The 10,479-nt window shown below is 42.9% G+C and overlaps 2 protein-coding genes across 2 annotated transcripts; one reads left to right on the plus strand and one right to left on the minus strand.

Moving 5' to 3' along the window:
* The first annotated feature begins 673 nt into the window (after window positions 1–673).
* Window positions 674–1,800, plus strand: cldn5b (claudin 5b). The gene has a single exon (XM_055060628.1). It carries the CDS (start codon window positions 779–781, stop codon window positions 1,424–1,426), a length of 648 nt encoding a protein of 215 aa, XP_054916603.1. The 5' UTR covers window positions 674–778; the 3' UTR covers window positions 1,427–1,800.
* Window positions 1,801–3,755: 1,955 nt separating this feature from the next.
* Window positions 3,756–10,000, minus strand: acads (acyl-CoA dehydrogenase short chain). Its single transcript, XM_055060629.1, has 10 exons — window positions 9,897–10,000; window positions 8,602–8,762; window positions 7,604–7,753; window positions 7,415–7,526; window positions 6,488–6,639; window positions 6,222–6,392; window positions 5,142–5,279; window positions 4,828–4,923; window positions 4,656–4,712; window positions 3,756–4,575 (listed from the first exon to the last, which is right to left on the minus strand). The coding sequence occupies exons 1-10, from the start codon at window positions 9,922–9,924 to the stop codon at window positions 4,423–4,425; spliced, it is 1,218 nt and encodes a 405-aa protein (XP_054916604.1). The 5' UTR covers window positions 9,925–10,000; the 3' UTR covers window positions 3,756–4,422.
* Between the last annotated feature and the right edge of the window lie 479 nt (window positions 10,001–10,479).

Consider the following 10,479-nt stretch of genomic DNA (forward strand, 5'->3'; position numbering starts at 1 on the left):
CAAACAATATAGTATAAATAATTCTAAAATATGGCTGTCTTAGGAGAAGTTTGAACAAGTTTGATCTCTAAAAATGAAATCAGATCTTTCAGGTTTTACGTCAGAACCGTTCAGTGTTGTGATTGAAAGAGGATGTTTATTTTTACCATTTCATACATGTTGAGCATCATGTCCATCCAGTCATCATCTACAGTTGCTTTGTCCTGTGATAACCATTTTCTTGTTTTTCTTACTCGCTGTTAATAAAATAGATATTTGTTTCTTTTTAAAGCTTCTTGAGGAATTACCCCGAGATACATGAGCCTGAACTCCAAAAGAATGTCAGAAATCTTTTCTTTTTTCTTGTGGCCCTGATCTTCTGTATCGACCTGAAGCCACATTTTATCCTCTAACACTGGGAAGCTTTCCGGTCTCGTGGGAGTTTGGGGCGGGGCCGTGAGGGGCCCCCAGGCCCCCCCAGGGGCCCTCAGGGAGGGGGCGCCACCTCTGAATTGTAAACATTCCCCGGGGTCAACATGAGCACGTGCGACAGGCGCCGCCCTCCTCATCCTCCTCATTAGCTGACGCAAAGCTGCCTCCGCTGATGATTGGCCCAAAGTTTTGCCGATGTGTGTGTGTGATGTAGTGTGGGTGTGTGTGTGTGTTTCTGATCCAATGCTGAATAAAAGCCCTGAGCAGAACTTCTCCGACCAGCTGTGACCAGAAAGGAGCGCAGCACGTCTCAGGGACTCAGCAGAACTGATCAGAACAACCTAGCACCAGAACCAGAACCAGAACCATGTTCGCCGCCTGCCTGGAGGTCCTGGGGATGATCCTGTGCGTCGCCGGCTGGCTGCTGGTGATGATCGCCTGCGGGCTGCCCACCTGGAAGGTGAACGCCTTCATCGAGGGCAACATCGTGGTGGCGCAGACCATCTGGGAGGGACTGTGGATGTCCTGCGTGGTGCAGAGCACCGGACACATGCAGTGCAAGATCCACGACTCGGTGCTGGCGCTGGCGCAGGACCTGCAGACGGCCCGCGCCCTCACCGTCATCTCGGCCGTGCTGGGGGTCGTGGGGCTGACGGTGACGGTGGCCGGGGCGCAGTGCACCAACTGCCTGAAGGACGAGGCGGTGAAGAGGCGGGTGGTGTACGCCGGCGGGGTCCTCTACATCCTCTGCGGGCTCTTCGTGCTGGTGCCCCTCTGCTGGATGGCCAACAACATCATCACGGACTTCCACAACCCGAAGGTCCCCCCCGCTCAGAAGAGGGAGATCGGCGCGTCCATCTACATCGGCTGGGCCGCCGCCGCGCTGCTGCTGTCCGGCGGCACGCTGCTCTGCTGCTCCTTCTCCCAGGGGGCCCGGGGGCCCTTCCCCATCAAACTGGCTCCCACCAAAACCATCGCGGTCAGCGGCGAGTTTGACAAGAAGCACTACGTTTAAACCCGCTGGGGGACACTTTGGTTCAGGGGACTTTTAGTCGGGCAGAAGCCCGTCCGGTTTCGGGCGGTTCGCTGACCCGGAGCTCAGAAGGTCGCAGGAGAAAAGCCTGTAAAAAAAGAAAAATCTCTATATATATGTGTGTGTGTGTTGTTGAAATGAAGGTAAATTACTGAGGCGGTTCGGAGCGGGTCAGCCCCCAGGAGCCTGAACTCTGAGGACAATCAGAACCAGATCATTAGAACTGTGGAGAGGTTCCGACCCAGTCACTGACTGTAAAACTGAGCAGGTGTTCTGGTTGAGTTTTCTACTGTGTTTTTTGTCACTTCTTGTACAGATGTCTTTTTCTTATAAACAATAAAGCAAAATGTACTGTATTTTCTTTTTACATAAAAAAAGTCTCATGTGATATTTGAAATATTGTTTTTCCTTAGAAAAAGAAATGAGGTAAGAAATATGAATTATATATAGCAATACTCATGGAAGGCTGAGGGAACAAACTTCAGTTCAGAAACAAAGATCTGATCTTTCATTTAGTGGAGAGTTACTTTCACCAGGGATTATTTTACACATAACAATGAAGTCTGTGTGGGGGGAAAGAAATTAAGACAATCAGAGTGAACTTTGAATGAGTTGCATTAATATATGACGATAATTTGGGATGGGCACATTTCTGTTAGAATCTCTTCAGGATGGAAAGGAAACAAAGCAGATTTGATTTAAAGGAAATGGCTCCAACAGGAAAAGGAAGTAAATACTGAGAGCCATCTCTACATCCAAAGCCTTTAGTAAAACATTTACATGTAGAAATAGAAACATGGGGAAAACAACAAATTAATAAATGAGAGGGTTGACTAGAGATGGTCACCACGCCCAGAGCATTAACTTGATGGAGGGGAATGTCAGTCCGAGCTGCTCCACAGCTCCATGGCAACCATTTATTAAGTCTTTTGGACCTAAAGCAATTTATGACTGTATCCATTTCAATCAGATCATTTTTATCTATGGTTTCTTTTCCTGTTCAGTACTGATCAAATTTGAACAAATTTAAAAGTGATGTTTTATTCCAGACACATAAAGCCATTTTATAGCTTAACTCTATTACCTTCAGTTGTTACAAAAATGCTGTATATTAAATGTGACTTAAAGTTTGACTTTGTAATTTATTGCCTTGAAATTGGGCATCTGTCTCTTTAAGAAGCTCCAGCTCAGTCATCACAACATGGCTCCTCCAGTATGCCATTTACAACCATCCTTCTGAGCTTTGGCTGAGTGGAAGTTTGCTTGACACAATCAGGTGTTCTACCACTTCCACCAGGTGTTTGCTAATGGCTGCTGGCTAGTCTGAAGGAGCCGAGTGGTGAGACTCAGCCTCACCAAGGAGGAGCTTTGTGGAAATAGGTGGCTGCTTGAGTGAGCAGAAATTTAGGCTCACCAGAATGGTTGCCGTGGGAGATTCAGGAATTTTTTTTCAACCATGCATAACAAAAATAAATAAAAGCTACTTCAACAGCAACCAATTTACATTTTTATTTAGAGGGGGTTCTGGAGCCAAACAAGTTCTCCAACTAACTACTCCAAACAGTTTAAGCTGATAAACAACATCCAAAGAACTTTTTATATCTTCCATTTTTTTTCCTGTCATTTTAATATTTCATTGTGTTGTCCATGGCAACGTCACACAAAGTCTGGCAAACTGTAAATCAAAGTTTTTCAATCGTCTGCATGTCATAAACAGAGGCTTTCAGCAGCCTGTTAAACTGACTGACCCAACAATGGATGAAAAGTTGCTTCAGCAAAGTGTCACTTTAAGAGTGCACACATTATTATTGACTTATCAAGTTACATAGCAAACCTTTCAGATATACATATATATAGTTCTTATGTAAATGTATATAAAAACATTTTATTAAAGTTTCAACTTCAAAAAAGAAGTTCTTGTGTGTGAAGATCTACCACAGCCTGTTAGAGGAAACCTTCAGGGACTTGACCCCCCCCCAAGCGCTTGTGTAAAAGCTCCTGTTTGTGTGTGAAATAAGGGAAATAAATAGGACTATTAAACTGAGGTTCGGTTAATCAGGTTGGCGTTTCACACGCGATAAACGAGCGGCGCGGCTGCAGCGAACAATGCTCCCTATCGTCAGCACCATCAGCAGGAAGCCATTCCAGCATCCGGAATCTTGACCTAGATCAGCAGTCAGAGCCTTCACGTGGAGCGATGGAGAGGAAAGGAGTAATCACTCACACACACACACACCCACGTACACACAGGGGACAACAAAGTAGGCGGCAGATAGCGCACACACACAAGCTGCTTCTTCCCACCATCGTCTCAAGCTCAAACCGCTGCGCTTTTATTAACACCTGCACATAATAAATTACAATCAAATATGTACATGCTGAGCGCTGAAAGGCGTGTGAGGCAAACACACGGTGTGTCATCACACACACCTTCAGATAATGAATCAAAACTGTTTCAATTAGAGCGTCTTTAACGCAGCAGAGAACTAAACATTCTGATGATCTGCAAGTGTGATCACACTGTTGCTATTACACAACCGCTCCTGATGTCAGGATGCAGAAATGGGTCAAGACGCACGGAGGCTCTCTGTCGCCCCCTGGTGGTCGGACCTCTGAATGGCACATGATGAGCAGTGGAATAAAAATAAAAATAAATTTAAAAAAAGGATTCTGGGAATGGTTTGGAACAGAATGTCAACATAAACCCAGAAGCCTCTGCACTTAGAATATGAGATTTGGAGAAAAGATGCCCCGATTTTAAATATTTTGAGAACTGGCCAGTAAAGCTCTAATTTCATTTCTAGTGTGTTTCAATCAATGCCAGAATATCTTGCTGGTTTAAAACCACCTGAATCTTCTCTCCAAGCCTCAGCTAATGTCAACCAAAAGGCCTTTACCGTTGGAAAAACAAACAAACAAAAAAATTAAACAACTGCATTTCATCCAGGATAAAGTGTCCATTTAGTGTAGAAGAACTCCTATGACTGGTATTCCTTCAGGATCTGACCGGCGATGACCAGTCTCTGGATCTCGCTGGTGCCCTCGTAGATCTCTGTGATGCGGGCGTCGCGGTAGTGTCTCTCAGCGGGCATGTCCGTCACGTAGCCCATCCCGCCCAGGATCTGGATGGCCTGAGTCACAACACAGAGCAAGGTTTTACACCGGCCGCCGTTTTAGTTCTGCTCCAGGCCTCCGTCTGCCGTTTCCTTACCTGATGGGAGCAGAACGTGGCGGCTTCAGATGCCGCCAGTTTGGCCATGGCTGCTTCCTGTGGGAAAACACAGTCAGAGAAATGTCGTCACTCAGGGATGTAACAATGGTGTCTGAATGACGTCAGATTGAAATGTTGAGTGTGTTCCATTGTGCAGAGGGCCACAGTTCACCTTGGTGAAGGCTTTCTTTGCATCTCGAAGGAGTGAAGCTTTCCAGGTGAGCAGGCGGGCGCTCTCTATGGCCACGGCCATGTCAGCCAGTTTAAACTGGATCAGACCAACACCGAGAAAAACAAGAGAGTTCAGTCTGAGGGAATGACACCCTGGAATTAACAAACTGTATTAAGATTCTAAGTTTATAAACTCCTAAATTGAACTTCTGTTTTGTCCGAAATCCGTTTTAACGCACAACACTGAAATAAATCAGACTAAAAGCAGCTCTAGCTCTGCCTTTAACAGGAAGTCCAGCATGCGACTGGTCTTGCCTGGATGGCCTGCAGCTTGCCAATGGGCGCTCCGAAGGCGGTCCTCTTGTGTGCGTAGTCGGCGGCGCAGTCCAGAGACGCCTGAGCGATGCCGAGAGCCTGGGCCGCGATGCCGATCCGTCCGCTGTCCAGGGTTTGCTGAGGGACGCACAAACGTCATACAGCTTAGTCAGATGTAAACACCACCAGAGGACACAAACGCATCGTTATTTGCACTTAAATATGCAAAACTCTTGAAAATTAGAGAACTCCATAAAGTTATCTTTAAAACCAAACTCAGTTTTTTTTTCCTGGCAAATAATACCATGTTAAGAAAACAAGCTATTTTTGAAGTTTTTCTCATATTGACAGAAAAAGTGAGACTTTTAGCTGCTTCCAGTCATCTTCACATTTCATACAACATTATTCTGACGACGAATAGATTAAAAAACAAAATAGTCACATTCTGCATATTTTTTAAATCTTGCAATATTAGAAATACTGGCAATTAAATATTTTTTTCTTTTTAAATAAGAAAACAAAATTTTTTTGCCTAAAATACAGCAACTGAATTCATTCAGTAAACACTTGATCATTCAAATAAAGGAAGCATCTGCAGCTAAAGAAACATACCCTCAGGCCTTTCTGCTGGATTTATCAATACAATGTGGGGCTGATCTGCTGATTTTTTGGGGGGAATTAATTTATGAGTAATTAGACAGCAAAACAAGCTTTAAATGAGATTTCTTATACAGAACAGAATTTGAGCCAGGGGGAAGCTAAAACTTTCACTTGAGGAGTTCTTGGTAGAACAAATTTACAGATTTTTCTTTTCTTATTTTGAAAAATGTAACACTTTTGAACAGTTCTTTCAGCAAATTGCCTTCTTTTATCTGTACAGTCTAGTTGATGCCTAATCGCTGACTAAATTTGTTATTTCAATAATCAATAAATCATTTCATTCCTGTCTGATTCCTGTTCGTGTGACCTGCTTCTCTCAGTCAGTCACAGTGGATGCTCAGCCACCATCCAGCCAGAGAGCAGCAGGAGGGGCTGAATGTGAAGATGTACGACTGCAGTAGTGACGAAGCATTAGAATACCATAGCAATTTTGAATCCGGCGCCGCGGGGCCCCAGCATGTTGTTCAGAGGGATCCTGCAGTCCTCCAGGATGATGTTTGCGGTGGACGAGGCCCTGATGCCCAGCTTGTCCTCCTTTTTTCCCAGAGAGAGTCCAGGATGCGGCATGGGGATCAGGAAGGCACTGATTCCCTGCAGACACAAACGGAGGGGAGGAAGTTAGAGGACGCTGCTTTCTCTCTGCACACAGAAACGCCGTGTCTCACTCCCATGCCTCACTCCCGTGCCTTGTGTTTGAGCTTCTTGTCCGTGGTGGCGAACACAACCGTAGCAGAAGCGTCCCAGCTGTTGGTGATCCAGGCTTTGGTTCCGTTCAGCACCCACTCCTCTCCCACCTGATGGGCCGTGGTGGAGGCAGCGCCCGCATCGCTCCCGTTTCCTGACGTTTAGGTTCACACGTTAGATAACTGCATTACTATTGAATGACTGCTGGAACAAAGACAAAGTCGTGGAAAACAGAACATATGCTATGGTTTTAAGCTTCAGGACAAGCTAGTAATAATCAGGTCAAAAGAAATGAGAAAAAAAGACATTTTCTAGTTATTTCAGTCCCAACAGATTGTAGGGTCTGCTTTTAATAAATAAACAAGCAGCCATGACCTGAGTGTGAAAGACTAAGTAAATCAATGATTTCAATTCAATAAAAAGCAACATTATTTATATCCAAGGGAAATTATATCTAGTCATAGCTCATGTAATTCAAGAGTCTTCAAAGAGTTGCTGTGGACAGGAAGGATTTCCAGTAGCAGACAGTCTTGCAACAAATCCAGAAAGACCTCTGACTGAAGACTTTTTGCTCAAGCAGTAATCAATTAATCACATAATAATAATCATGCAGGCTAGCTTAGAGACCTAGACTTAGACTTGACTTTATTGATCCCTTGGGAAGACTCCCTCAGGAAATTATAGTTACCAGCAGCTCACAGGCAAAAATGTGGCACACAGTAAGCATACACAAAATACAAAAAAATACAAATTAAATACAAAACAAAGAATATAAATACAACACAAAAGGAAATTATAGCAATTTGGTCGATAGATTGACCAGCTAGCTTACAGTAAAACATGCATCTGTATGTTCTCATTTGTCTTCCATTTTCATGGATGTTCTGTTGCTAAAACAATATGATGCTACAAACGGTAGCTATGGTTACCTGGCTCACTGAGGGCAAAGCAGCCCACCTTGTCTCCAGCAGTGAACGGGCTGATCCACTGCTTCTTCTGTTCCTCTGTGCCGAACTTCAGGATGGGCCCGATGTACAGAGACTGAGAATCACAGAACAGTCCCAGCATTAGACCAGCGCCGTCTGCCTCGCTCCTCCGTGCTGACTGGTTGCTCCTACGTTGTTAACGGAGACCACCACGCCCGTGCTGGCGCAGCCTCGGCTGATTTCCTCCATGGCCAGGCTGTAAGCCAGGTAGTCCATCCCCGCTCCGCCCAGCTCCTCCGGCACCTCCATGGCCATCACACCCATCGCCCCCAGCTCCTTTATCTGAACAAGCAGAACAATGGCCGCCGTCATCATGATACTTTCTATGCAAAACAAAAAGCCTGTTTGGACACAAATTCCTAGAGCATGATGAAAAACTATTGGATTCCCAACAATTTTCTTTGGTTTTGTTGCAGCTCAAATTTATTTTAATGTCAGACATTATTCACCTGTTGAATTTCAAAGAGGTTTACATAAAATCATAGCAAAAAGCACAAAATCTTACCAAGTATTTCTATTGTTTCTGTCATCTTTTGATAAAAATATGCCAAATAATATAATTATGAACCATAAACATAATTATTCCTCTTCTGCAATATCTTGTTTCACACTTGAAATAAGACAAAGCTAAGTACGTTTTTAGCAAGATATGAGCTTGTTTAGAGTTAATAATTCTGTTATTATAGTTCCACTGGCAGATTATTTCACTTATAACATGGGGAAAGTATTTTGTTATAAATAAAGTCATCTGCCAGTGGAACTAGCACTTTAAATCAAGCCTTTTCTAACAAAATAAGTAAAAGTATAGATTATTCGTCCTGCTATCGCATGGTGTCGATGTCGGTATCGGCCAGAACTCAAAGCTGCAAAATCTGTATTGTATTGGAAGTGAAAACATTTCATCAGCACACCTCTAAAAACAAGACAGGAACAGAGACCGAGCTGTCAGTCTTACTTTTTTTAATGTGCAAGATTCATTTTAGAATAGTAAAATAACAGTCAGTACTAGTTTTCTGTTGAATCAAATCTTCATTTTTTTTTTTTTTTACTTAAACTAAAGTTGACATATTTTCAATCATTTACAAATCCTCTTGTTGAGCAGCTGTGTGTATTTGTGTGTGTGACAGTACCTGCTTAGCCGGGTAAACATGCTCCTTATCCAGCTTGGCAGCGATGGGGGACAGTTCTCTGTCTGCAAAGTCTCTGCAGGTCTGCCTCAGTAACTGATGCGTCTCCGGCAGCTCGGCCAGCTGGGACAGACTGCGGCTGGCGTGGAGACAGACGTCTAGAACTGAAGGACAGAGGAACACGGACAGGGATTAACATAACTAAGTAAAAGACAAAAAAAGAGAGAGATGTTAAAAAACCAGAGGAAATGCAGCAAAGTACTAATAATATTTCTTCACCGAAAGCAACTGAAAAATAATTACAATCCCAGTTATTGGTTTGCTTTATAAAAAAAAAAACAACAACAACACACATTTCATAAAACCAGGATGTTAAATTTCATTGACTGCCTATCCCAGAAACTGAAGCAAACTTTTCTTTTCTCCATTGTTGGTTCAATGAGATTATCAATAAATATGAATATATCTAAAAATATAAATTAAAGGCATTTAGCAGTGAAACTGTATCATGTAATATAATAAAGTGACCTATTTGATAATGTGGGATTTTGTTTCGAACTGTATTTTAGTGGTGGGGCTCCATCTGTACACAGTGATTCATTTTTAAGTACTTCTTCTCTTATCTAAATAAATATCACAAAAATGGGCCAAATACCTAATTACTTAGGGAGGCTTATTTTGACCCCTTTTGCCACTGACGTAGTTAGCGATAATCAAACTATGGTACACTAGGCCGCAGAAATGAAAGCATTATTAATCTATCACAATCCACTAGTGAGAAGATCGCACTGACCAGCAGCAGGGTCTTTAAACGCATCACTAGCTACCTAGCTATAGTTTGCTTATATAGGTGAAAGGTCATTCCCACCATTAGCCACCTCTATCAAATGAATGACCCCCTGAACGCAACATTTAAACAGCAGCACCGGGTGCTCTGATTTCCTCTATGTAACCAAGTCGGGAGCGGAAGCAGTTTTTGATTTTTACAGCTCAACTGAAAGCGTAAAGCGTACTTAGCCAACGAGCTAACTGAAAAACACAGCTACACAACGCGCTACTTGCTTCCAATCCCAGTGGGGAGAAGAGAGGAACATCCCAGAGGTTTGTGTTTCACTGAGTTTAAACTACAGAAGTTACAGATGTCAGGTAACCCAAGATGCGAGCATACAGTTGTTCATGCGCTGAGCCATTATACTGTTAAATAGTTCTCACTTAACTAACTTGCCTCTAGCATGATTCTCTAGCTTGTTTTAAAGTTTCTCATTGGTCTTCTTTTGGATTTGTCCTTAGAAACTCACCTTTTCTAGCTTTAAAAAGTGCCAACATGATGCCTTCCTCACCGTACAACCCCAGCTGAAAGTTTATGAAATCATGTGTTGCCTTCAGGTTTTATCGTTATCGTTATTACTGCATCAGGTTGGAAGCGCATCATTCGCAGAATGAGTCGACATGGACGATTCATATAAAAATCTTAAAATGTCCAATTAAAAAAATTATGTACAAAAACGAAAATTGCTTGTTCAATTCACCTCTTAACATTTAGTATGACCTTTTACAGCTTACGTTCAAAGTCGTGTCTTTATCATTTACGAGCACACCTAAAGAGGACAAAGGAAGCATGTGGACCACGTGACGCTTTGCTGGATTCACTGTACCTCGTAAACAACAGACCTCACTAGAAAAGCACAGAACTTACACCAATCAAAATGCAGCATTTTGGAGTTTTCATTTTGGAGTTAAAGTAGAAATATAGTCAACTCACCTCTTTCATGAATCGGAAAAAAGTTGATTATTTCATTTTACATTTTATGTAATAATTGTAATTTGATTTTGTCTTGCAGGTTTGCTTTCATAGCTGAAGAAATGAAGTTATCATTTCAA

The sequence above is a fragment of the Poeciliopsis prolifica genome, unplaced genomic scaffold (assembly GCF_027474105.1).
Source record: "Poeciliopsis prolifica strain line A6 unplaced genomic scaffold, Auburn_PproV2 SCAFFOLD061, whole genome shotgun sequence".
Lineage (NCBI taxonomy): Eukaryota > Metazoa > Chordata > Actinopteri > Cyprinodontiformes > Poeciliidae > Poeciliopsis > Poeciliopsis prolifica.

Bases quoted from the DNA above. Each gene is read 5' to 3' on its own strand.
- cldn5b (XM_055060628.1), top strand. From the start codon at position 779: ATGTTCGCCGCCTGCCTGGAGGTCCTGGGGATGATCCTGTGCGTCGCC.
- acads (XM_055060629.1), bottom strand. From the start codon at position 9,924: ATGTTGGCACTTTTTAAAGCTAGAAAAG. The intron at 8,763-9,896 runs GTGAGTTTCTAA...TCTGTCCTTCAG, and splicing joins ACTTTTTAAAGCTAGAAAAG to TTCTAGACGTCTGTCTCCAC. The intron at 4,924-5,141 runs GCAAGACCAGTC...GGTCTGATCCAG, and splicing joins GCAAGCTGCAGGCCATCCAG to TTTAAACTGGCTGACATGGC.